Genomic DNA, 23,202 nt, shown 5'->3' with positions numbered 1-23,202 from the left:
ATACTTAATTCTTGTCGAGATTTTTATTCACAGCGGATCGGTCATATGTAGTGAATGTGATCCGATGCTTAGATTCTGTCGAAGATATCTTTTGTTTCTTCTTGCATTTGGTGACTTGCAGGTGAGAGCATCATTGCAGTACTTACTATACTACTAGTAGCCATCCCAATGTCCCCGACACTGCCTTCGGGTGTACCGCACAGTAGATCTATGCAATGGCAACACCCCTTCGAGCCTTGCTTCGTCGTAGTGGTAAATTTATCTGCTGGCATGGACCTTTCTTTCTTCGATCATAATCCCATCTATCCCAGCCATCTCCATTTCTACGGCCAGTATGAAGCTACTTGCATTTTCAACCCTCTGCTCCCTGGTGCTCGCCGCCGCCGTGCCCCTCGCCACCAAATCCACGGCCCTCGGAGTCGCCCTCGCAGCAGCGCAGAAGTCATGTCAAACGCCCGGAGGAATTCAGATCGCGAATCTCGCCTGTCGGAATACCGTACGTTTGTTCTAGACCCTCAACAACGGATGAATGATGCATGGATAAGGATAAGGCTGATCAGTTAGTGCATTGCACAAGGCGGAGGCTGGACCGGAGGGTTCTGCGATGACCAGGAGTAAGCTTCTATGGACTGTCTGTCCGTCGTCGGCGATCGTGTTGAGGCTTACTATATCTGATGCTAGGATCTGTCACTGTACCTTTCACTGCCCAGATAATGATGACGGTGGGGACGATGAGAATGCAAGCGGAACATAGGGAAGCTTCGGCAGCATGACTAGATGGGGAGAATGACACAGAATACATTCATTGCGTTGCTTCCATATTCCCAATTTGCCTACAGAAGGCGTTCGTTCTTGCAGTCTACAATTTCATCGCATCATCACTTAAGAAACTACACGACCTCCACAATTTTGGCTCAGGATCTCGCAAACCAGCGCTAGACACCATCGTTGAACCGATAGAAATTCATCCATCTCTGCGAATTGTCAGTAAGGCCCTAGTCTAAGCAACCAACCGGAACACCCACCTTATCGTACGGCTTCGACGAATCGCAGAACCGGATATCCGTCGCCAGACGGATGACATTATCCGGGTCATTATTGACGGTCGAGGCGTGGATCTAGACCGGACGATCAGCATGCCCTGCGGAGCCCACCAAGCATCGACGACGGCAACAACGTACCATATGGGGCTTATGTAGGACGACGTCCCCGGCTTCGTATGCCGCGACCAGCCAGCGACGACCGTGTTCCTTGGCGAACTCGGCCGGCGCATCCGACAGCAGTGCGTTGGCGGTCATGTTCGAGTTGAAGGCCGACCGGGCCTCTTCGTCCGACAGCCCCGCCTGCTTGGCCTTGACTGTGAAGTCGTCCTCGATCTTTCTGCCCACCGAATCACCTTTGCACAGTGGAGTAGCAGTTAGCAGGCCCGTTGCACCCACCTGCCAAAGAAGATGACATACTATCTTCCAGATAAATCAACCCTCCGCCGTTGATCTTCACATCGCCGATCGGCACCCAGGCCGTGACACTGGTGGGCTCCCCGTGGCGAATGAAGATCTGATCGTAGTGCACGCCGATGGGCTTGGTGCCCGGGGTATTGTTGCGCAGCAGGGTGCGCTTGAAGGTGAGGGTGTTGGCGCCCCAGCCGGTGAAGTTGGCGACGTAGGCGTACAGGGCGGGGTGGTTGCAGAGCTGGTCGACGTACCAGTCCTTGTAGTGGGCCTCGATGGCGCGGTCGACGAACTCGGCCGCGCTGTCGCCGCCGGGCCGCCCGTTGCCCGCGACGCTGGCCGCCCCGATGCCCGGGAAGTCGTCCGCCGACTTGCTCGGGTTGAAGATCCCCTCCACCGGGTCCGACCCTTCCTTCAGCACCCCCGTCGGCGCCAGGTAGGCGAAGTACCGGCGCCGGGTCTCGAGCACGTCCGCCCGCGGGATCACCTGCTTTAGGAAGAGGTAGCCGTCGGCCTCGTAGCGCTGCCGGAGTTCCTCCAGGGGCAGGTTGGGGTCGGACGGCCGCAGGAGGGCGGCGTTCGAGCTGGTGAGGGGGCCGTCGCTGACGGTGATGGTTTCCTGGAGGACTCCGACCATGGTGGTGTTGTTGAGTGGTTGAGGGTCACACAGGTAGACTGTACAGGTAGATAGTCAGCTGCAGTCAGTCTGGGGTCAAGCGGTCCCCTTTGCGTTGGTCTGGAGGGGGCTTTATATAGGGAGGATTGCCCCGCGCCACGTCCCCATCATGACGCACGACGAACGAATGAATAAGAAGGCATCGCAGTGCACGAGTGCAGCTTCCCCCGCATTCTGATGGGCGATAAGGCAGCCCTACCGGGTCTTTCATCCATCCAGAAGCCAAACATCACTCCGGGACTGGTGTCTTCTCGTATCGGATCATCTGAACCGACGCAACCGAGGGCAATTTTCCCCACATCCCGCGTGGAAAATCTCTCTTTTCGGCCGCCGTCCCTGGACTGCTCCTCCAATAGGAGGGTCTGGATTGGGGCGGGCGCGGGGAATACACCTTCTTTTAGCCACGAGTGGACGTTGTGTGCATAAGTGCGAACAACAACGACCAAAGTACTCCGTAAGTCGCATGAAATTAGTCCGCTAACCTACGCCGTATACATCTGTATGCGCACAGGAACCTCTCACTTCCAACGCAATGCCATACTGCACTGTACATGACTGAGCATCGGGTATATTATGAATACTCTATCGACTCGAAACCCACCCGCTCAAACGCATCATTTAACAAAAAGCACCACCCATCCAGAACAACCCCGCTGCCCGGAACCAGTAACACCATGAATCACCAAATCCTCTTTTAACCAATTCCACCGACTCCCCCTTCAGTTCTCATCCACCCACTCCCCAAACTCCCACCCCGCAACCCCCTCCCCAACCGTCAACCGCAACGTCGAGAACTCAATCGACTCATACATCTCCCTCGCCGCGCCGCGAGCCTTCTTATGCCATGGCCCCAACCCGCCGAGCCGCGCATCCTCCCGAGTCCGCCAGATGCCTGTCCCCGTCACTTTGATTAGCCTCACCCTCCCGTAACGAGTCCTCACATGCTATGCCAACACCACAGGAGAGGGGGGGGGGAAAAAAACTCACAAGTCGCCAGATTTCTATGACTGGCATCCTTACTCCCGAACCAATACTTCAACAGCCCCCCGCTGGCCATCGCCTCCTGATGCGAATGCGCATCCAGCAGATGCAGCCGCTCGGCGTCGACGTTGGCGCGCAGTCGCGAGCGGAAGGTGACGACGTAGAAGCTCTGCGCGGGCCACGACGTTGCCTCATCTTCGGCCTGAGAGTCGAGGGCAAGCTGCCGTAACAGCTCGAACACGGAGGCCCAGTTGAAGGACTCGGTGTAGGGCGCGGTGGCGTAGTCGGGCCGCGTGGGCTGCAGGATGGTGAGGGCCTGCGCGAGGAGCTGGTTCGCGCGGTCCAGGGTGCGGAGGTCGAGGAGGTGGCCCGGCTGGTTGTAGGGGGAGACGATGAGGTGGGTGTCTGTTGGGAGCGCTGCTGCCACTGTTTCTGTCTGATGTAGTGAGAAGCGCAATTGCAGGGCGGCGGCGGCGTGGAATCGGAGGGCGTCGAAGTCGGTGGTGATGAGGCTGTGGTGGTGGAGTGGGAGTGGGAGGGGAGGCTTCCCTGTCCCTGCTGTCGGGAGTAGAGCCCGTGCCTCTTCTTCTTCCACGGACTCGGTGTCGGAGGTGGGATAGAGCGGTCTGCCTATTTGGGGGGCCATTGTTCTCAGGTGCCCAGTGCCCTGGCTTCGGGGTGATCGCCTGTGGTTTGGTGTATGGGATGGGACTGCCGCGATGCTGACGGACAAAGGAAGGATGCAACGAACGCTTGAAGGGATTGGATTAGATTGGATTGGATTGGGAGAAGGAGAAAAGAAGAAAAAGAGAACGACAAGACATGAAATAAATCTACCTTCTGCTCCAGTTCCCTATGGTCCGTCCCACTGCCCCCCCGTTCCCATGGGGAGAGATTCCTCCAAAAGCACGCAATATGCCGACAACTCCAGCCGGCAATCACGAAAAAAAAAAGGTCCACATAATTCCCCGTGAGTTGAACAAGACCCTCCTCCTCGCCCCCCCGTTCTCCCCGATATGATCGTCGGCTAGTTTCACGCTTAATATTCTATAGTTACCCTTGATTCCCCAGGATCATACGGCTTGATATAGTGTAGTGCACTTCTACACTGTAGTCCTTAAAACATCGTCAAAAAGTAACATCCGGTTAGGGCTAGGGATCTCCCTTTCCCGCGGCGGACAGTCGCACGTTTTGCCGCCAGCAATGGCGACATTTCCCATCTCCTGCAGAAAAATTTTTAAACTTCATCCCTGTCCCAAGAAATTCCAAACACCAAGTTTCCATCGGTTGAACTGTCACGAACAAATTTTCTAGTCTTGCGCCACCACCAAGCGTGTGGGGCCCTGTCTTGTTGGTTGCTCCGCGAATCGGCAAGCCAGGCAATTTCACCATCGTCCGTCGGATCCATGGCTACCTAGTATTCAGTCGGTGGTTTGCGCCACGGGATTGGAACCGACGACCAATCAGTAACTTACTGAATACTGTCCGGACAGTAGATTCCTTTGTTGGGTTCTAGAATGAAATAAAAAAGGAAAAAGAAAAAGAAGTGATTTCGGAAGATGAGACTGCCAAGTCTTGTTTCTTTTTCTTGATGGGACTTTATCATACAGAATTTCTTCGATTGGTATCATGCAGGGCTGCCTAGTCTTTTGAAACGCCGGTAAAATGCTCGTGATCACAAATAAGCAAATAAAGGAAAAAGCCAAAGCCATGTCGCGGAAAAGGTTCTACCGCTTCAGCGGCGGTGGAGGCGGCGCCATCTTGCCGTCGCCGGTGTCGACCTTCTTCTTCGGAGGCATGGCCGGGACCTTGAACCCTCCGTTCTGGCCTTGTGATGAAGAGGAGTTGCCAGGAGTCTGCTGCCCGCCAACCTGAGTGAAGGTTCCGGACTTGAACCACCGGTCTTCCTCCGCCTTGCGCTTGCGGTTCAACTCGGCCTGCACCTTGGGATCAACCAGCTCCAATCCTTGCACCGGCGTGAAAGCGATGGTACTGGCCGTGCCGGCGGATCCACCCAAGGAGGTACCGATACCAGAAGCCCGGAGACCCCTGGCCTGGAGGACACTGGCAGTGCCGCTGGTGCCGGGTCCTCCACCAAAGGCACGTAGAGAGGTCGAGGTACCGCTGACGGGAGTCGCCGTGCCCCATCCCTTGTTGTTTTTGCTGAGCTTGGCCCGGGTCCTCTGGTCGATCTGCGTGGCGCGGATGCGGCCGTCGTTCTGCTGGCCAAGCATTCCCAGTCCGACCGTTCCTTCTCCCGTGCCATACCCCACCTCTGCTTCTTCCTTGCCGAAGGCAACCCGGTTCTGCGCTTTGCGGAGCTCCGTCATCGCGACGGCCTCCTTCGCCTTGCGGGCCCGTCGACCGCCGCGCTTGCGGGAGGGCTTGTCGTCCGGCGCGGGAAGCGCCTTGGCTCCGGAGTTGGGCGCGGGCTCCGTCAGCTTCTCCAACCGCTGGAAGCACTGCTGCTTGAGCTCCTCGCCGAGGGAGCCGTCGGGGCTGTAGTTCGAGACGTCCGCGCGCGTGGCGAGCACCATCTTGGCCGACACGATGCGGATCGCCTGCCGCTTGAGGTCGTTCGGGATCTCTGAGATGATGGGCGAATTGTAGAGGAAGCCCTGGGCCCGGATGCCGTGATTCGTAGCAAATCCCAATCCTTCCTTTCTCTTCGAGCCCTGCGCCCCGAGGTTGCAGGCGGGGATCTTGGCCAGCTCGCGTAGACCACCCGTCTGGTTGAGGAACTGCGCCGCCGTCTCCGGGCCGATCAGCGCCGCCAGGTTGGGCGCGATCTGGCTCATGCGCGACTGGATGCTCTCCGTCAGCGCGGTGCGCTCCCGGTCGAGCTTCAAGATCCGCTCGCACGTATCCAGCACCGCCTTCAGCTCCGACTCGGTCATCTCCCGGCCTCGCGTCGTCGTGCCCTCCACCGCCACGACCATCAAGGACGGGCCGTCCAGGACGGACCGCAGCGGCACGCCGACCATGTTATCGGCGGAAGTCGACAGCGCTTTGATGTCGTTGAGCGGGCCGTTCTGGAGAATCGCCACCGTCTTGGCGTAGTCAAGCGGCGTCGTGACGAGCGTCTCGAGCTCGGGGAATCGGATCGAGTAGTGATCGCGCAGGACCTTGTGTAGGCGGGTCAGTTCGTCTTGGGTCGACAGCGCGACGTCGAACTCATTGGTGATCTCGGGCGCCGCTGGCTGAGCGAGCTGCTCCTCGTCCACCACCATGTTGTCATCGTCATCGCCATTTCCGTCATCCAGGCCATCTCCGACCTGGAGATCCTCGTCGTCGTCCTCAAAGTCTCGAAGAAGGTCCTCGACGTTCGACATGATGAAACCTGCTGTGAGTTGTGATTAATGAATAGACTGAGCCGAACTTGGAGATGGCCGACATTTTGCCCAGAGGCGCCGCTGACCGCCTAGTGACTAAGCAGCATAGCTGCTGGGCTTCGTGTAGCGCCATGGACCAAAAGCGCAGGGCTTCCGAATTTGGGTCGGGCGGACAAGTCTCAATCTCCCCGACATCATCAAACCGCGCAGGTGTTGCTTGCTTGGGCACACTGTGAAGATTCTGGGAGAGCTGCTTCGTTGTCGAGATCAGTCCTACAAGAGTCCACGCATATCTTTCTCAGAACCCGTCTTTCACCCAATTCCAGTGATCTCACTTGACAGCTGAGCAGCGGCTCGCGCACACCGGCCGGGGTCCAACGCCCGATAACCACCAACCCCCGACAACACAACAACCTTATACCCTCTTTCCCACCTCACCACCCTCCCTAAGACACAATGGAAGCCTCACGCGGCCCACCGCGGGTCAAGAACAAGGCCGCGGCGCCGGTACAGATCTCCGCGGAGCAGCTGCTCCGCGAGGCGGTCGACCGGCAGGAGCCGGCGCTGCAGGCGCCGACGCAGCGGTTCGCGGACCTGGAGGAGCTGCACGAGTACCAGGGGCGCAAGCGCAAGGAGTTCGAGGACTATGTGCGGCGCAACCGGATCAACATGAACAACTGGATGCGGTACGCGGCGTGGGAGCTGGAGCAGAAGGAGTTCCGGCGGGCGCGGTCGATCTTCGAGCGGGCGCTGGACGTGCAGCCGACCTCGGTGGTGCTGTGGATCCGGTACATCGAATCCGAAATGCGCAACCGCAACATCAACCATGCGCGCAACCTGCTGGACCGCGCCGTTACCATCCTGCCCCGCGTCGACAAGCTGTGGTACAAGTATGTCTACATGGAGGAGACCCTGGGCAACATCCCCGGCACCCGGCAGGTGTTCGAGCGCTGGATGTCGTGGGAGCCCGAGGAGGGCGCCTGGAGTGCCTACATCAAGCTGGAGAAGCGGTACAACGAGTTCGAGCGCGCGCGGGCCATCTTCCAGCGCTTCACGATCGTGCACCCGGAGCCCCGCAACTGGATCAAGTGGGCGCGGTTCGAGGAGGAGTACGGGACGAGTGACCTGGTCCGCGAGGTGTATGGGATCGCCATCGAGACGCTCGGGGAGGATTTCATGGATGAGAAGCTGTTCATTGCCTACGCCAAGTTCGAGGCCAAGCTGAAGGAGTATGAGCGCGCCCGGGCGATCTACAAGTACGCGCTGGACCGGTTGCCGCGGTCCAAGTCGATGGCGCTGCACAAGGCGTACACGACGTTCGAGAAGCAGTTCGGGGACCGCGAGGGCGTGGAGGATGTCATTCTGTCGAAACGCAGGGTGCAGTATGAGGAGCAGCTGAAGGAGAACGCGCGCAACTACGACGTATGGTTCGACTTTGCGCGGCTGGAGGAGACGTCGGGCGACCCGGACCGGGTGCGCGACATCTACGAGCGCGCCATCGCGCAGATCCCCCCCTCGCAGGAGAAGCGGCACTGGCGGCGGTATATCTACCTGTGGATTTTCTACGCGATCTGGGAGGAGATGGAGGCCAAGGACGCCGGGCGGGCGCGGCAGATCTACAACGAGTGTCTGAAGCTCATCCCCCACAAGCGGTTCACCTTCGCAAAGATCTGGCTCCTGAAGGCGCAGTTCGAAATCCGCCAGATGGACCTACCGGCCGCCCGCAAGGCGCTGGGCCAGGCGCTGGGCATGTGCCCCAAGGACAAGCTCTTCCGGGGCTACATCGACCTGGAGCGGCAGCTGTTCGAGTTCGTGCGGTGCCGGACGCTGTTCGAGAAGCAGATCGAGTGGAACCCGTCCAACAGCCAGTCGTGGATCAAGTACGCCGAGCTGGAGCGCGGGCTGGACGACACGGAGCGCGCGCGCGCCATCTACGAGCTGGGCATCGATCAGCCGACCCTCGACATGCCGGAGCTGGTGTGGAAGTCCTACATCGACTTCGAGGAGTACGAGGGCGAGTACGACCGCGTGCGCTCCCTGTACGAGCGTCTGCTGGAGAAGACCGACCACGTCAAAGTGTGGATCAACTACGCCCGGTTCGAGATCAACGTGCCGGACGAGGAGGAGGAAGAAGAAGACGAGGAGGAGGAGCGGCCGGTCAGCGACGAGGCCAAGCGGCGTGCCCGGGCGATCTTCACCCGCGCACACAAGGTGTTCAAGGACAAGGAACTCAAAGAAGAGGTTAGTTGTTCTCACCCGGTAACGTTGACAATCAAACTAACCACCCCCATCCCCAAGCGTGTGGAACTCCTCAACGCCTGGCGCTCGTTCGAGCACACGCACGGCTCCCCCGAGGACATCGACAAGATCGAGAAACAGATGCCGCGCCGCGTCAAGAAGCGGCGCAAGCTCGACGACGACCGCTACGAGGAATACATGGACTACGTCTTCCCCGCGGACGACCAGTCGGCCGCCAACCTGTCCAAGCTGCTGCAGAAAGCACACCAATGGAAGCAGCAACAGGCCGGGGGTGCGTAGGTGTAAGAAGTGGATGTACGTACATAGCATTAATCATGAATGGATTTGCAGCGTTGCACTTTCATCACCATATCCTAGCCTCCGTAGATGTTAAGGTTGCAATAGCTACGGTAGAAAGAAGCAGCAAATTTCCGTCCTTGCCGCTTTGTTGCCCTTATACATACACCATCAGATAAACCTGAATATTCAACAATCGGGACGATGGCGCATCTGGGAGCGCGTCAGACTGAAGCATCAACTTCGGCTAGTACATCTGTAATCTGAAGGTGGCCGGTTCAAGCCCGGCTCGTCCCATTCTGTTTTTTTTTTTTTTTTGTTTTAAGTGGGCTGTGTGGGGCCCGGTGAGCTAAGTTCAATCGAAACGGGTGGAACTTCGCCACCATCGCGATTCTTTCTTCGCTGCTTATCCTTTTGCCACTCGCTGGATCCTACAGAGTATCTTGCGTCATTGGAAGCTTCTCTTTCATGTGTAGATTCTGTCCTTCAGCTCAGCTCGGGAGCTGGGTTCGTGGTTTGGGTTGACGTTGACGTTGACGTTCCCGGGGCTCCGGCTATTTTGCGGTGGCTGTGATATATACTCACAGTAGCGTAGAGTGAGATTCATTGCCGCCGTGCCTGAGGCAATAAATCTCAAGAACAGTATACGTATATCGTACCCGAGAGTCAGAATTGAAGACACAAATAAATGAAACCTAATCTATCATTATCTCTATCTTCTATGCACCGAGACAAAAAAACAAAAGGGTGAGATTTTTCTATGCTCGTCTTTCGTAACTCAATCCCGCATGACGCATCACATATCCGAAAGCCAGATGGCAGAAATCGTATCAACACGAGTCCAAAAATGTATATAAAAAGCCAACGCTTGCAAATAACCGAATTAAATGCCCTCAAATCATTTTCACCGTCTTCTAAAGTACCAAGGTATATATAAGGGTATGCAAGAATTTCTCGTTCAGTCCACATACTTCGGCAAGGTCTTGAGGATGCCGTCACGGTCGATCTCCTCCATGGCCTGGGTGATTTGCTTCAGGAAGCGCTCGTCGCTGCGCAGATCGTCGCCGAAGAGGGTCTTGATGCTCAGCAGCTCGTGGGGCTTGGTGCCGCCGGCGCGGGCCTTGGCCTGCAGCTCGTCGCGCATGGGGTCGTCGACGGGGAAGCGGTTGCCGGCGTCGTCGACGCCGTTGACGTAGCGGAACCAGGCGGCGGCGACGAAGCAAAGGCGGCGGAACGGGGCCTTGACCCAGATGGCCTCGGCGATGGAGGGCATGATGAACTGGGGGATCTTGCCGGAGGCGTTGAGGCAGATGCGCGGCAGCTGGTCCATGATGGTGGGGTTCTCGAAGCGGCCCATGAGGGTGCGGCAGTACTCGTCGATGTCGACGCCCGGGATGTCGGGCAGCAGGGGCTTCACCTCGTCCTGCATCATCTGCCAGACGAACTTGTTGAAGGTCGGGTTCTCCATCACCTCGTGCACGTACTGGAAGCCTGCCAGCTGGCCCGGGTAGCCCAGGGCGGAGTGGCTGCCGTTCAGCAGGCGCAGCTTGTGCTTCTCGAACTGCTCGACGTCGTGGACGTTCTTGACGACCTGCACGCCGACCTTCTCGAAGGGCGGGCGGCCGTCGGCGAACTGGTCCTCGATGACCCACTGCATGAACGGCTCGGTGACGACGGGCCAGCTGTCCTCGATGCCAAACTTGTCGGCGAGCGCCGTCTTGTCGGCGGCCGAGGTCTGCGGGGTGATGCGGTCGACCATGGCGTTGGGGAAGCCGCCCTGCGTGGCGATCCACTCGGCGAGCGTCGGGTTCTTCAGCCGCGCGAACGACTCGAGCATGTGGCGCGTGATGGAGCCGTTCTTCTGCATGTTGTCGCACGACATGACGGTGAACGGCTTCAAGCCCTGCTGGTGGCGGCGGGCCAGCGCCGCGTACAGGAAGCCGAAGGTGGTGCGCGGGGCGGTCTCGTGGGCCGGGTCGAGGTCGTACTGGATGTCCGGGTGCTCGCTCTGCAGCTCGTGCGTGTTCTCGTTGTAGTAGTAGCCGCTCTCGGTGATGGTCAGCGAGACGATGTGCGTGTCCGGGTGCGCCATCTTGGCGATGACCGCCTCGCGGTCGTCCGGCGCGAACAGGTACGAGTTGATGGCGCCCACGACGTGCGCGAAGCTCCCCTTGGCCGACCGCTCGATCACCGTGTACAGGTGGTCCTGCGACCCCAGGGCGTCGCGCATCGCCGCGTCAAACGGCTGCAGTCCCACGCCGCAGATGGCGTAGTTCTTCTCCCCGTGCTTCTGCATCAGCTGGTCGACGTACACGGCCAGGTGGGCGCGGTGGAAGCCGCCCACCCCGACGTGGACGATGCCCTCCTTCACGGCATCCCCGCGCTGGTAGGTTGGTACTTGCACCTGGTGCTCGCCGGCAGTGGAGGCAATCTGTGAGAGGTTCTTGTTGCTGAGCTTAAGGGGGGCCATTGTGTGTGTAAGTGTGAGTGAGTGAGTGTGTGTATGTGTATAGAGGTAGTGGTTGTGGGGAGGCAATTGAGAGGAGATTTAGCAGGAAATGACAAAGGAAGAGTAAGAAAAGTTTTGGACAGAGAAAAAGAGTCAGAATCAGAAGGGGAGTGATAAAGTTTGTTGGTCAGGTGGAAAGGACAGACAGACTCACGCAGCTTCACCGCCGCTTTTTCTAACTGAGTTGGACAGCATTACATCATGCAATGGCCATCTAGTGGGGAAAAAGCACAGGCAAATAGCAGAGGTGGCGGTGGAGTCGTTTTTGTGGAGGCGGTTATCGAGCTGTTATCGAGGGTTTCTTCGATTGTTGGAGTCTGTGCTTTGCAATCAATAATGAAGCTCCTTGCGTCAGAGCTCCGAAACTCCGAACAATCCAGAACGCTTCTTCCGTGCTTCGGTGAAATTTCTACCCGCCCTGGGAGCACTAGATCAGGGTTAAGAATCCAAAGGATAACTTTAAGCATTATCTTATATTAGCATTGCTTAGCACAGCATAAGTCCCGATGCTAGTTAGGGTAAGCCCTGGCCGAGCTCTCTGACTAAGCCATTTGTGCCCGAGGCATACAAAGTCATCCAAGTCAAGTTACTCCGTATGTCTATGTTATTTCTCGATGTCAGTTCACTGAGTTCATTATCACTTCCGCCAGTTTCTTTCTTTCTTTTTTTCTTTTCGAATAGGAACCATGCAAATATATGGCTTCTCCTCAATCTTCCGCAACAGGCTAATGGTGCTTAACCCACCAAGCTATTAGTAGTTATTTATCCTAGTAAGACTCCTTCCAGCCCGAGCATAGTCTCGCGCTTCGAGCCGCCTGGATTCTGTAGTTGCTGCCACCTGCCCCACCCCCGACTATATTCCCCAAAAGGGCTATTCAGTTCCAGGTCGTGTGCGGTCAGGTCGGAAACGTGGCTCCTACCTCTCAAGTCACCTACTGTCAGACAATCCTCCGTAAGGCGATTTTCTGTCTACAGCAATTTTGCCGAAACCAAAATCGATCCACTGTACAAGTATCGCCGGGTTACCTCAATATAATTCTAGGGATAATTCGACTAGCTCTGCAGACCAGAATTCGTTCGAACAATGCTGGAATTACCTAAATAGGTCCATTTCTAGGCAGATCCTTGGAGCCAGGTCTATAGATCTACCCAGAGTCACGTGTCTGCTTAAAAATATACTGAAGCGATATCGCAGTATCTCGTTTATAAGTATTAATAGGCCTTGCCCGGTTCAATCGTTACGAGGGAGGTCTTATGGTAATAGTGGATCTGAAGTGGAACAGTGACTGCATGCCACATTATCTCTTAGGCGAGACGTGAAGATTGTAGCGATGGCTCTTTTCCAGATGGACCAGTCTTAAGCATGGTGTCTTGCTGCTACAGCGCTTTCCCGACAGGTCTGAGAGCCTTCACTCGTCTTTCAACTCACTATCAGCCGCAATATACGCATACAACGCCGTCGCCTCCTCGTCGCGCTTGTCTAGCTCAGTGTCGGCTGCAATATACGCATACAATGCCGTCGCCTCCTCGTCGCGCTTGTCTAGCTCAGTGTCGGCGACAATGTACCCATACAGCGCCGTGGCTTCGGTGCTGGCTCTGGCGCGGAGAGCGCGGAGGTCATCCGCCCGGACGCGAAGTGTGAATGCTGCTGATGTATCTTAGCTCCATACTGGTTGAATCACGCCAATGCCTACATTCTGGGGTGGGAAGGATGTACATACGCTTGGCTGTCGGTGCAGAAGCTGCCATAGGGCTTAGAAGGAGGCCGTAGATGGCAGAAAGAAGCACGGGGTACTTCATGGTGGGCGGGGTATGCTTGGGGACTTCTGGCGAGGCTTGCGATCGAGAAGAGATGGTCTGTTGAGCAGGAAGGAAGGGATGGGAGGGCTAATTATATCTAGGTCTCGAGCACTGGCCTTTCCACTCTTGCATCTGAGAAACTTCGGGCCGGATCGTTTGGTATGGCCTGTCTACACAACCAAGGCTAGATGCCAGGTCTATGTGATGGTTGTACACCACCGTGATTGCGATCGCAGCTGACGGCTGCACCTCTTTCAATCTGGAAAGAGGTGACGACCCATCAGCGGAGTCTGACCCATACGTGTAGGTGCCATAATTGCACAGCCAGAGTATGTGTCATGCGGGGATGTCAATCCATCTCAACGGCGTCGTTGTACACTACTGTGAATGTGAGTCCAGTAGATGTCTGCACCTCTAATCCAATTTGGGAAGACATGACAGTCCAACAACAGAGTCCTGCATATACGCGCATGGCATATGTGCCATACACATATCGCACAGCCTATCAAGGGCAAAGAGATAGACCCAAAGAGAGGAAAATAAAGCAGTAAGGGTTTCTGACAAGATGATGGACTGCAGCAAAAAGAACACGAAAACATACAACAGAAGGGATTCGCTGGTGGTCACCCACCCAACTACTAACCTCCCGGCGTGTGGCTTGAGTACGGCTGAGCGGACGGGAAGCCCTATTTTCCACACCCTGTGGTCGTATGTGCTTGGTCGAAGTGCAGAGAAGACTAAGTGTGCTGAGAAAGAAAGCTGTTCCAAGTCCAAAAGCTATTCCAATGCGAACTACTGCACACTACTGTGAATGTGACTGCAGCAGATATCTGCACTTCCTCCAGACTGGGAGGAAGGTGGAAAGCTACCAACAGGACGATATGGGCGGCATAGGCGGCACAGGCTAATTGATTAGCAATTATCTTCACTAGGGAACTGTCGTTGTATTATCGACTTACCAGGGGTGTTGCATATCCCAGATCAAGAGAAAATACCACTTTGGGGTCGAGGTATTTGATCATTCCTTGCTCTGCGCTCCATCGCCTACCGTCTGGAAGTTTCTTACCCACCAGAATCGAAGGACGCCTCGACTGATGAAGATGAAGTTCGGAATGTGTCCAACCTATGAAAGACTGGACCGTCGAGACTCTGATGCCCTCGATGACGGGCGACAAGGTACGGAAAGCGAGAATGGAGCACTTCTAGAGGAAAGGACGTCCCAGCGCGAGTATCCCCATCCACGACACCGTTGGTTTGTTTGGCTCAATGCTACCATCTTTGCAATGTCATTGTTTCTCTTTGCCATGACCGCGAGCATTGTCCGGAGCAGCAGCGTTCCCAGCCAGCTATTGCGGAAAACCTCTGAATATTGTGAGGGTGACTCAAGCTTGGTCGCAACATTCAGTTCGCTAACGGCTTGCAGCCCCCATATTCGATCGACTGGAAATTCCTCTCATCCACAAAAGGATGAATGCGACGTTAGTGGAGCCAGATCCCCTACCCATCTACCGCCAGCCACCCAGCCCCGAGGTGGACGAAGCCTGGAACCGACTAGCAAACATCAGACCCATCGCCATCAGTCGTGGTGACGTGGTCAAGCTGGGTAGGGACCCCGAGCAAGCGGCAAAATGGCCTGAAAGCTTTGGCTTCGGATCCGAGGCATACATTGGACGGATCGACGTCTTCCATCAAATTCATTGCCTGGATTGGCTGCGCCGGGAAGCGTACTTTGACCACTACTATGGGAAGAAATGGCCGCCGGGGACTCCGCCGTCGGACATGCACCGGACCCATATCTCCCACTGCATCTACCTGCTGCTCCAGAACCTCATGTGCACCGCGAATGTCGACATCTACACCCATTACTGGGCAGATGCGCAGCTGAACGCCTTCCCCGACTTCAGCGTCAACCACAAATGCCGGGATTTCGACGCCATCTTGCGTTGGCAGGAGGAGAACTCGGTCGACGTAGACGAGTTTGCTGCCATTCGGAAGCCACCTGATGCAGCGGCCAGGGTGATGTCTCATCGATTCAAGGAGCTGTTTGGTTGGTACAATTCCAACCCCGATGATGGCTCTGATAGTGGGATAATTGGATAAGACGACCACCATGTAGGAGGTTGTGGAGGGGCGCTAATATCAGGGTCGATGATCGGCCTAGCACCAGTACTTGGGGCAAGTCTGAGAGCGGGGTTGAGTCGAGACTAGGGGTCCAGGTCATGTTTGTGTTCTTATCAAGCATTTAGGCTACTGCATGGTGTGCTTTATAAATTGCGCTTGATTACGCTCGGTCACCGATCCCTGCTTAGCGCCATCAACGGGCTGATTAGAGAACAAAGGTACGATGTATGCTTTCGAAACAGGAACCACGCGATGTAACCTAGAAAATGAATGGCTCACGCCACCCTATATGGAAGCCTAGAGCCAGACAAGGCAGCTTTGAGGGCTTCCACTGTATACGGATTCATTATTGTAAAGCGGACTTCTCCGTTGCTCCTGCCCCAGCCGGCTGAGCGTGGGACGCAGACTCGAAACATGCCCTATTCAACACGCTTCCTCTATAGCATCTCAGCAGCACTGATATTCCTTCTTTTCGTAACTATCGGTGTCATATTCAATTCAGTGGGCAACTGGAGCAGCCTCTCACTACCCTTCCAATTCCATGTTTGTTCCAGCGAGCCCCCTTCCCGGCCTCCATTCATTCGCGAATTCCAGCCTTTGGCCCCGAAAACCTCATGGGAATCACTTCTTCTCCCCCAAAATGGCGGCATACTAAAGGTCCGAACAAGCAACAGCACCGTAACCGACTACGGGATCTCCATGTTCCACCAGCTCCACTGTTTGACGGTTCTTCGTGGGCTGATATTCCCGGACACGACCCAGCATCACGGGGCGCCCACAACATCACCTTCTCACTCGGGCGATGCTCATGAAGATGCTGTGCATTGGGAGCATTGTTTCGATTACATCGCACAGGTGAGTTCCTTGTGGTGAACTTGGTGACGCCCCTATCATCCTGACAGTTGTAAGGCTATAATCTGTGCGGCAGACGACACTATCGAACCACCTCGCTCGGCTGTCGATAGAGATGGAAAACGCGTCTTGATCATTGATGGGCTGGGACATCCGCATCAGTGCAGAGACTCGGAGTTGTTATGGAGGGCTGTCCAAGATAGTGAAGTTCATCCTGTTGATCTTGCTGGTGTGAAGGGAACACTTAGCCACAGTGAGATTCTGCTAGATAATTGATTTTGAGACATGTCGGGACATCCGTATGAGATGTAAGCCTTGCTATGTAGATGAAGCTGATGTTCACAGCTAGAAGATTGTTCAATGCTACTAGTAGTCTTTCAGGTCGCGTCCAGGCGTCCAGGCGTCCAGGCAGCCACGCGCTTACGTCCATCGACCAGGGTCCCTGGCCAGTCACATGTCTGCCTTATCTCCCCTTCTCCTTCTTGTCTTCAACATCCAATATTCAATCTTCAACCTTCAAATATCACTCTTTCCTCTCTCCTCTCTTTCGAGTTTCCATCCACCATATTCTTTTGTGTCTGGATGCTAAACTCGAACCGTACCATGGCAGGCAGCTGCTCGCCCGAAGCGGACAACTCGTTTGGACCGGTCATCGCCTGTCCAGCGATCTTTGACTTCACTCTGCTTTTCGAACAAAGTATTTTAGCCATCGGCCCATCGGCCATTTTCCTCCTCGTAGTTCCTTGGCGGATCTGGTCGCTCTACACAGAAAACATCAAAACGGTCGCCAACAAGGCCCATTGGGGCAAGCTTGTCCGTCGTACCTTCATCTGATCCGCATTGGCACATATGCTAACAGTTGAACTGGCCAAATCAAGGCTGTTGCGTTATGTCTTGTCGGTCTACAAATCACCTCGGTGGTCGAATGGGCGCGCCACAACCTCACCAGGACGGCCATCCCTGCCATCGTCCTATCGCTGGTCGACTCCATAAGCATCACTGTCCTAACCGCCCTCGAACATGATCGCTCACTGCGCCCGTCATCGCTTCTGAGCATCTATCTTCTGCTATCAACGCTCTTCGATGCCGTGCAAGTGCGCACCTTATTCATCCGGCACTATCCATCTCCTTTGGCAACACTAGCTGCCGCATCCGTTGCATTGAAGCTTGTTCTACTGATGTTGGAAGCCCAAAGTAAACGCAAGTATCTGAAGTCACCATATCGTGTCGTCTCGCCCGAGTCGACCAGTGGAATCTTCGCTCGCACTGTCTTCTGGTGGCTCAACGGCCTATTTCTTAGAGGGTTCCGAAAGCTTCTGACAGTCGAGAATCTATTTCCAACGGACGAAGCCTTGAACTCAAGCCGTCTGGGACGGAGAATTCGAAGAGCGTGGGGCAAATGTATAATCTTTTTTTGTTGTTTCATATCGTGGCAATCTCACTAAGTGTCGACCCCTGCAGACAAATCTTGCCATACACGCAGCCTGATATTCGCCACCGTGATCAGTCTACGTTGGGCAATCCTTCGAACGATATTCCCGAGACTATGTCTGATCGGATTCAGCTACGCGCAGACGTTTTTTATCCAGCGTGCAATCGAGCATCTACACAGACCCGACACCCAGCTGACAAAAAACGAGAACTATGGCTTGATCGGGGCCGCAGCGCTTATCTATGGAGGAATTGCAGTATGTCAATTCTAGTCAGTCGACCCAAAAAGCCCTAACCCAATTCAGATATCGACGGTGCATTACAAACACCAACTATTTCGGATGATCACTATGTTCCGAGGCGCAGCCGTTGCATTGGTCTACGACCACACTATGGTCCTTACGGATGCCCCCCGCGATGATGCGGCTGCTGTAACCCTCATGAGCACTGACGTTGACATGATCGCACGGTCGCTCGAGCAAATCAGCGAGACATGGGCTCGATTGGTGGAAATTGCCATTGGTATCTGGCTCTTAGAGCGACAGCTTGGTGCCGTTTGCGTCGCCCCAATTCTTGTGATTATCCGTAGGTTCCCTTTCTCTTTCTGATTCCTTGTATCTGAGACATTGCTCTGCCATAGTGTGTACATCCGTCCAGACGTATATGGCAACTTTCATGCCTGCAAGGCAGAAGGTCTGGGTCGGCGCTATCCAGCGCCGTGTGAGCTTAATTTCCACGGCGCTGCGGTCGATGAAAAGCGTCAAGATGCTTGGCCTATCTGAGACGCTCGCTACAACTCTTCAGGCACAAAGAGAGCGAGAACTGGATTTGTCTAAAGACTTCCGATGGTTGATCGTCTGGCTGAACGTGGTTGGTAAGTATCCCGCATCCTCTTTGCTATCGTCTGAGTCTACTGACTGTAGGAAGCGAGTCTGCCTCAAATGTGTGCCTCTCTGGTCACATTCGCGGCTTTCGTTATCCGTGCAAAGATCGATCATTCAGATACACTGTCAACCGTGCAGGCTTTCACATCCCTTGCGATCATCAGTCTCATCACGAGCCCAGCGCTACAGCTCCTGGCGTCGATCCCGGCTGTGACAGCCGCTTTGGGTGCTTTTGACCGCATTCACAAATTCCTTGCTTCTCCTTCTGTGGAACTCTCACTGTCAGAGGATGATCTCGACCATGAAACAGATAGCTCTAGTGGTAACGGATCAATGGTGGAATTGAAAGCATTGGCACCCAAGACACAGCCCAATTCCGACCAGATTGTTCTGCAAATGACCGACGCATATATTCATCCGATTCCTGGATCTGACTTCTCTCTAGCAGAGATCAACTTCACAATCAAGGGAGGCACTGTAATGATAATTATTGGTCCTGTTGGGAGTGGAAAGTCTACCCTCTTGAAAGCAGCGCTGGGTGAACTACCCTGTGAGCGAGGAACGATTACAAGGGCATGGCGAGATGCTGGCTACTGCAGCCAAAATCCCTGGCTTCAGAACACCACCATTCGCAATAATATCTGTGGTTACTCAGAGATGGACGTCAAATGGTACAAAGAGGTACTGAGGGCATGTGCGTTGGAGCAGGATATCTCCCGAATGCCGCAGGGTGATCAGTCTGTGGTCGGCAGTGGGGCGCTGAAGCTGAGCGGAGGACAGAAGCAACGTCTTGTACATCACGAATTTCTATCACTGTCGCTTCGTACTGACAATTTCACAGGCAATCGCTCGAGCCATTTATTCACGGAAAGGGCTTTTGGTACTCGACGATGCCCTGAGTGCTGTTGATATGAAGACGGCACAGTATGTGCTTGAGGCCTGTTTTGGTCGCAATGGGGTCTGCCGGCAAATCGGTACGACTGTAATGATGGCAACTCATACAGGTCAGTACAGACCAGGATATTTGCGAGAGCCGTATCTAAGTCTTAGTCCAGACCAACATTCGCATGTCGCGGATCAGATCGTCATGCTGAGCTCGAACGGACGTATCGAGAAGCAAGGCTCCGTGCGGAGTTTGGGTTTGATCTCGCAACCAATTACACATGCGACGGAGGCCAGCTCGGAAACCCCGACAGCCGGAGATGAGAGTGAGGACAAGTCTGCCTCTACAAAAAAGGTGGAAACCCTCACTGTTGATGACATAGCAGATGTAGCTCGCCGCACAGGCGATGTTGCAGTCTATACGTACTATATGAGGGCCATCGGATGGCCGAGCATCTTGGCAGCTTGTCTGATTATTGTCGTGCATACATTCTCCTCTACCTTCCCCCGTAAGTATATCCCCATTATGCATTATACTCTGCTAATTGGGGTTCAAGAGGTGTGGCTGGAACTGTTCACAAGCGACGATGGGCAACAAGCCGCCCAGTTTATTGGTATCTACGTTCTGCTTGCTGTAGCTGCCTCAGGGTCCCAGGGGCTTATGATATGGTAAGCCTCTAATATGGTCTACCCTCCGTGTATGTCTTCCTAATTATTGATCCAGGCAAATCATGATCAAGATCGTCATCAAATCGGGATTGGAGCTGCACCGGGTGCTTGTCCGAACTGTAGTCGATGCGCCGATGTATTTCTTTGCTGGGGTTGATTCCGGCGTCATCTTGAATAGGTTCAGCCAGGACATGACCCTTGTAGATGCTGTCCTACCCACCATGGCTTTTGGAACGGTACTGAGTATGTTGGATCATTTTCACTCAATTCCAGAGCTAATCCCAGTTTCAGGTGTTGCGCAATGCTTTGCCCAGGTTGCACTGATATCGCTGGGCTCGAGCTACATGGCTGTGACGATAATCCCGTGTTTGCTGGTATTATACTGCGCGCAGAAAGTGTACCTGCGAACTTCCAGACAGCTCCGATTTCTCGATCTTGAATCTAGAAGCCCACTTTACACACTGTTTGTGGAGACTCTCGAGGGTCTGTCTACTATCCGAGGCCTTGGATGGCAACGGTCATTTGTGGCAGAGTGCTTACGCCGACTCGATGGTTCGCAAAAGCCATACTATCTTCTCTATTGTATTCAGCGGTGGCTCAACGTCGTCCTCGATCTCCTCGTTGCCGTGCTGGCTGTGATACTCATCGCACTAGCCACGTCGTTGCGGAACTCCACTGATCCAGGAAAGCTCGGAGTCTCCTTGACCGCAATTATGGCTTTCAGTCAGACTCTGCAAGAGGTGGTGTCCAGTTGGACCTCTCTGGAGACCTCTCTTGGTGCGATTGCAAGGACAAGGTCTTTCGAGATGAAAACGCCTTCTGAGCATGATGCTCGGGAAAGGGTGGTTCCGCCACCGAGCTGGCCTGCTGATGGACGGATTGAGATCAATGCTCTTTCTGCCTCATACGAGTGCGTGCTTCATCTCTCGTCTCTCATGATATGAACCTCTGACCAATGATCATTGCAATTCTATAGCGGGAGCACGCGCGCATTAGACAATGTGTCTCTGAGCATCGAAGCCGGAGAGAAAGTGATGATCTGTGGACGAACTGGCAGGTGAGTCGGAGTTTGCTAATGCACATAGTACATATCTCACTCACTCTTGGTAACAGCGGCAAGAGCACGCTCATCTCGGCCCTCCTGCGTCTTCTCGACCCTCTAAGCGGCACGATCTCCATCGACGGGATGGACATCTCCACCATTCCCCGCAACGAGCTTCGCTCCCTCGTCATCGCTATCCCGCAGGACCTTTTTCTCCTTCCCGGCTCGATCCGCTTCAACCTGGATCCCACCGGCCGTGCAACGGACTCGACTCTGCTTTTAGCCTTGGAAAGATGCAACCTTCTGGCTGTGGTTACATCGCGCGGAGGCCTGGACGAGGGATTGACGTCTGCCTCCATGTCGCAAGGCGAGCAGAGGCTGTTCGCGCTGGCTGTTGCCCTGGTGCGCAAGTGGAATCGAGAGGGCCACTCTGCTGGAGGAGAAGGTGGCGGCGGCATCTTGATCCTGGATGAGGCGACCAGTGGGACCGATGCTGCGACTCATGCTTTGATGCAGCAGGTGGTAGACGAAGAGTTTAGGGGGTACACCGTCCTGCAGATTTCGCACCGGCCTGATGAGATCCGGGGTGTTGATCGGATGGTCGAGATGAAGGATGGGCGGGTGGTGAAGGGGTAGGCTTGTCCAGGGCTGATGTGGTTGGATGATCGATTGGTTGTAGGTCAACTGCATGGTAAAGAGAGGAGGGGATAGGCGGTCTGCCAGGGAAGTAAAGATTCCGGTTTGGGCTCTTGATTTGATGTGCTTCATGCATCTACAAGTTCTGTTCGACCGAACTTCCCTCTGCTCGAGATACGAAGGGCGTACCTGAGGAGTTCAGCATCAATGCACAGAGGTGATGTAGGAGCTGTTGATTATGAGATTACGTGAGACCTTTGCGCTGCGATGAGGGGGGTTCTTTGCAGGTCTTTGCACCTTCACATTCCGGGAAAAGCATACTGGGGAGACTGACTACAGCTGGCATTAAGAGACGATACCGCTATTATTGACATAAGAAACAACTTTGGTAGCGATGTAAGCGTTGGCGCATAGAGCACACCACCACCGACATTTCCTTGGTCTAAGCTCAAGCTAAGTGCTACAAAAGTTGAGTATCTCAGCAAGCCAGGTGTTGTATTGTAGTGTACATAGCTGGAAGAGCATCGCCATATCCTGACCCCAACTAGTTCTACCCTTAACAAAATCTCTCGCCAACCGTCGTCCCCTGATAGCCTCTCCCCCATACTAGTAGTACGACTCCCCACCTCGTCAATTCTTTGTCTTCGCCGCCTTCGTTGTCGTAGTGGTGGTAGTGGTGGTAGTGGTGGTGGTCGTTGTCGCCGCCGCCTCATCATTGACACACAGGTTATAGCTATTGCCCGTCCCGGGGGGATGATACACAGACCCCATGTACGTGTATTTCTCATTCATGATAACCCGATACTTGCCAGGTTCACCGGCACTGGACTCTGCCACCAAGAAAAGTCCCCATGATTAGCTCCGACATGCATCTCTCACAAACCAATTTTTTTTTTCTTTTTAACGGAAAAGGACGACCCACTTCCAGAATAAACCCCCGAGATCAACGGGTACGCATACAGCTGGCTGGTGGATTTGAAGAACTTCTCGCCGTTGCCGTACGTTTCCGGGTACTTGCCATAGCCCTTCTGGCCCGCCGCTCGCGCCGTCTCGACGACCTTGGATTGCTTGATCGCCGCGTTGATGTTGGCCGCGGTGAACTTGGCCCCGCCGCAGTTCACGTCCTTGACCTGGGCGCGGGGGAGGAGGCTGAGCAGGTCGCGCGCCTCCAGGGGGTCGGTGTCGCTGGCGATCGGGCTGGCGACTGCGGTTAGGGCTAGACCGAAGAGGAGGGTGGGCTTGAGGTTGAAGAGCATTTTTAAAAGAGAGAAGAAGAATAGGTAGCTTCTATATCTGTCTGTGGGTTCGGGAAAAGAGAAAATAGTAAGATGGAGTGAGCGAGTGAATGAATGAGTGAATGAGTGACTGGGTTGATGCGAGATGAGCCTGGTAAACGGTGGG

At 54.8% G+C, this 23,202-nt stretch overlaps 11 protein-coding genes and 1 non-coding gene across 12 annotated transcripts; 6 read left to right on the top strand and 6 right to left on the bottom strand.

Annotated features, from left to right (window-relative positions):
• Positions 1–334: 334 nt before the first annotated feature.
• On the top strand, positions 335–618 carry BO72DRAFT_491369 (uncharacterized protein; the record flags this gene model as incomplete). Its single annotated transcript, XM_040948187.1, has 2 exons — positions 335–496; positions 565–618. 2 exons carry the CDS (start codon positions 335–337, stop codon positions 616–618), a joined length of 216 nt encoding a protein of 71 aa, XP_040806321.1.
• Positions 619–718: 100 nt separating this feature from the next.
• Positions 719–2,360, bottom strand: BO72DRAFT_482485 (uncharacterized protein). Its single transcript, XM_040947727.1, has 4 exons — positions 1,461–2,360; positions 1,182–1,396; positions 1,026–1,118; positions 719–974 (listed from the first exon to the last, which is right to left on the bottom strand). Exons 1-4 carry the CDS (start codon positions 2,086–2,088, stop codon positions 936–938), a joined length of 975 nt encoding a protein of 324 aa, XP_040806320.1. The 5' UTR covers positions 2,089–2,360; the 3' UTR covers positions 719–935.
• Positions 2,361–2,846: 486 nt separating this feature from the next.
• Positions 2,847–3,792, bottom strand: BO72DRAFT_419327 (uncharacterized protein; the record flags this gene model as incomplete). Its single annotated transcript, XM_040942660.1, has 2 exons — positions 3,115–3,792; positions 2,847–3,019 (listed from the first exon to the last, which is right to left on the bottom strand). The coding sequence occupies exons 1-2, from the start codon at positions 3,752–3,754 to the stop codon at positions 2,847–2,849; spliced, it is 813 nt and encodes a 270-aa protein (XP_040806319.1). The 5' UTR covers positions 3,755–3,792.
• An 840-nt stretch (positions 3,793–4,632) lies between these two features.
• Positions 4,633–6,460, bottom strand: BO72DRAFT_443741 (U4/U6-U5 snRNP complex subunit PRP31). The gene has a single exon (XM_040943648.1). It carries the CDS (start codon positions 6,438–6,440, stop codon positions 4,836–4,838), a length of 1,605 nt encoding a protein of 534 aa, XP_040806318.1. The 5' UTR covers positions 6,441–6,460; the 3' UTR covers positions 4,633–4,835.
• A 185-nt stretch (positions 6,461–6,645) lies between these two features.
• Positions 6,646–9,013, top strand: clf1 (putative cell cycle control protein (Cwf4)). Its single transcript, XM_040947236.1, has 2 exons — positions 6,646–8,681; positions 8,739–9,013. Exons 1-2 carry the CDS (start codon positions 6,897–6,899, stop codon positions 8,976–8,978), a joined length of 2,025 nt encoding a protein of 674 aa, XP_040806317.1. The 5' UTR covers positions 6,646–6,896; the 3' UTR covers positions 8,979–9,013.
• A 160-nt stretch (positions 9,014–9,173) lies between these two features.
• On the top strand, positions 9,174–9,272 carry BO72DRAFT_t7. The gene has a single exon. It is a non-coding gene; the product is annotated as a tRNA-Phe (tRNA).
• Positions 9,273–9,677: 405 nt separating this feature from the next.
• On the bottom strand, positions 9,678–11,445 carry BO72DRAFT_482481 (mannitol dehydrogenase family protein; the record flags this gene model as incomplete). Its single annotated transcript, XM_040947726.1, has 1 exon — positions 9,678–11,445. One exon carries the CDS (start codon positions 11,443–11,445, stop codon positions 9,934–9,936), a length of 1,512 nt encoding a protein of 503 aa, XP_040806316.1. The 3' UTR covers positions 9,678–9,933.
• A 1,114-nt stretch (positions 11,446–12,559) lies between these two features.
• On the bottom strand, positions 12,560–13,639 carry BO72DRAFT_86922 (uncharacterized protein). Its single transcript, XM_040950784.1, has 2 exons — positions 13,206–13,639; positions 12,560–13,132 (listed from the first exon to the last, which is right to left on the bottom strand). The coding sequence occupies exons 1-2, from the start codon at positions 13,282–13,284 to the stop codon at positions 12,894–12,896; spliced, it is 318 nt and encodes a 105-aa protein (XP_040806315.1). The 5' UTR covers positions 13,285–13,639; the 3' UTR covers positions 12,560–12,893.
• Positions 13,640–14,384: 745 nt separating this feature from the next.
• BO72DRAFT_366982 (oxidase ustYa family protein) lies at positions 14,385–15,384 on the top strand (the record flags this gene model as incomplete). Its single annotated transcript, XM_040940818.1, has 2 exons — positions 14,385–14,661; positions 14,708–15,384. The coding sequence occupies 2 exons, from the start codon at positions 14,385–14,387 to the stop codon at positions 15,382–15,384; spliced, it is 954 nt and encodes a 317-aa protein (XP_040806314.1).
• A 435-nt stretch (positions 15,385–15,819) lies between these two features.
• On the top strand, positions 15,820–16,533 carry BO72DRAFT_419315 (uncharacterized protein; the record flags this gene model as incomplete). The annotated part of the gene is made up of 2 exons (XM_040942659.1): positions 15,820–16,274; positions 16,308–16,533. The coding sequence occupies 2 exons, from the start codon at positions 15,820–15,822 to the stop codon at positions 16,531–16,533; spliced, it is 681 nt and encodes a 226-aa protein (XP_040806313.1).
• A 327-nt stretch (positions 16,534–16,860) lies between these two features.
• Positions 16,861–21,801, top strand: BO72DRAFT_491360 (P-loop containing nucleoside triphosphate hydrolase protein; the record flags this gene model as incomplete). The annotated part of the gene is made up of 13 exons (XM_040948186.1): positions 16,861–17,070; positions 17,136–17,658; positions 17,719–17,945; positions 17,994–18,273; positions 18,329–18,562; positions 18,616–19,364; positions 19,414–19,576; positions 19,628–19,963; positions 20,012–20,123; positions 20,179–20,366; positions 20,415–21,033; positions 21,100–21,180; positions 21,237–21,801. 13 exons carry the CDS (start codon positions 16,861–16,863, stop codon positions 21,799–21,801), a joined length of 4,287 nt encoding a protein of 1,428 aa, XP_040806312.1.
• Positions 21,802–22,082: 281 nt separating this feature from the next.
• On the bottom strand, positions 22,083–23,170 carry BO72DRAFT_86997 (uncharacterized protein). Its single transcript, XM_040950785.1, has 2 exons — positions 22,724–23,170; positions 22,083–22,631 (listed from the first exon to the last, which is right to left on the bottom strand). The coding sequence occupies exons 1-2, from the start codon at positions 23,055–23,057 to the stop codon at positions 22,432–22,434; spliced, it is 534 nt and encodes a 177-aa protein (XP_040806311.1). The 5' UTR covers positions 23,058–23,170; the 3' UTR covers positions 22,083–22,431.
• Positions 23,171–23,202: the final 32 nt, after the last annotated feature.

The sequence above is a fragment of the Aspergillus fijiensis genome (assembly GCF_003184825.1).
Source record: "Aspergillus fijiensis CBS 313.89 unplaced genomic scaffold BO72scaffold_2, whole genome shotgun sequence".
Classification (NCBI taxonomy): Eukaryota; Fungi; Ascomycota; class Eurotiomycetes; order Eurotiales; family Aspergillaceae; genus Aspergillus; species Aspergillus fijiensis.
This window is presented reverse-complemented; position numbering and strand designations above follow the sequence as displayed.

Coding starts and splice junctions, on each gene's coding strand:
- BO72DRAFT_482485 (XM_040947727.1), bottom strand. CDS start 2,088: ATGGTCGGAGTCCTCCAGGAAACCATCACCGTCAGCGACGGCCCCCTC. Junction 1,397..1,460: donor GTTGATTTATCTGGAAGATA/GTATGTCATCTT, acceptor CACTGTGCAAAG/GTGATTCGGTGGGCAGAAAG. Junction 1,119..1,181: donor TCCTACATAAGCCCCATATG/GTACGTTGTTGC, acceptor CGTCCGGTCTAG/ATCCACGCCTCGACCGTCAA.
- BO72DRAFT_443741 (XM_040943648.1), bottom strand. CDS start 6,440: ATGTCGAACGTCGAGGACCTTCTTCGAGACTTTGAGGACGACGACGAG.
- clf1 (XM_040947236.1), top strand. CDS start 6,897: ATGGAAGCCTCACGCGGCCCACCGCGGGTCAAGAACAAGGCCGCGGCG. Junction 8,682..8,738: donor ACAAGGAACTCAAAGAAGAG/GTTAGTTGTTCT, acceptor CCCATCCCCAAG/CGTGTGGAACTCCTCAACGC.
- BO72DRAFT_86922 (XM_040950784.1), bottom strand. CDS start 13,284: ATGAAGTACCCCGTGCTTCTTTCTGCCATCTACGGCCTCCTTCTAAGC. Junction 13,133..13,205: donor TTCTGCACCGACAGCCAAGC/GTATGTACATCC, acceptor AAGATACATCAG/CAGCATTCACACTTCGCGTC.
- BO72DRAFT_86997 (XM_040950785.1), bottom strand. CDS start 23,057: ATGCTCTTCAACCTCAAGCCCACCCTCCTCTTCGGTCTAGCCCTAACC. Junction 22,632..22,723: donor CTCGGGGGTTTATTCTGGAA/GTGGGTCGTCCT, acceptor TCTTGGTGGCAG/AGTCCAGTGCCGGTGAACCT.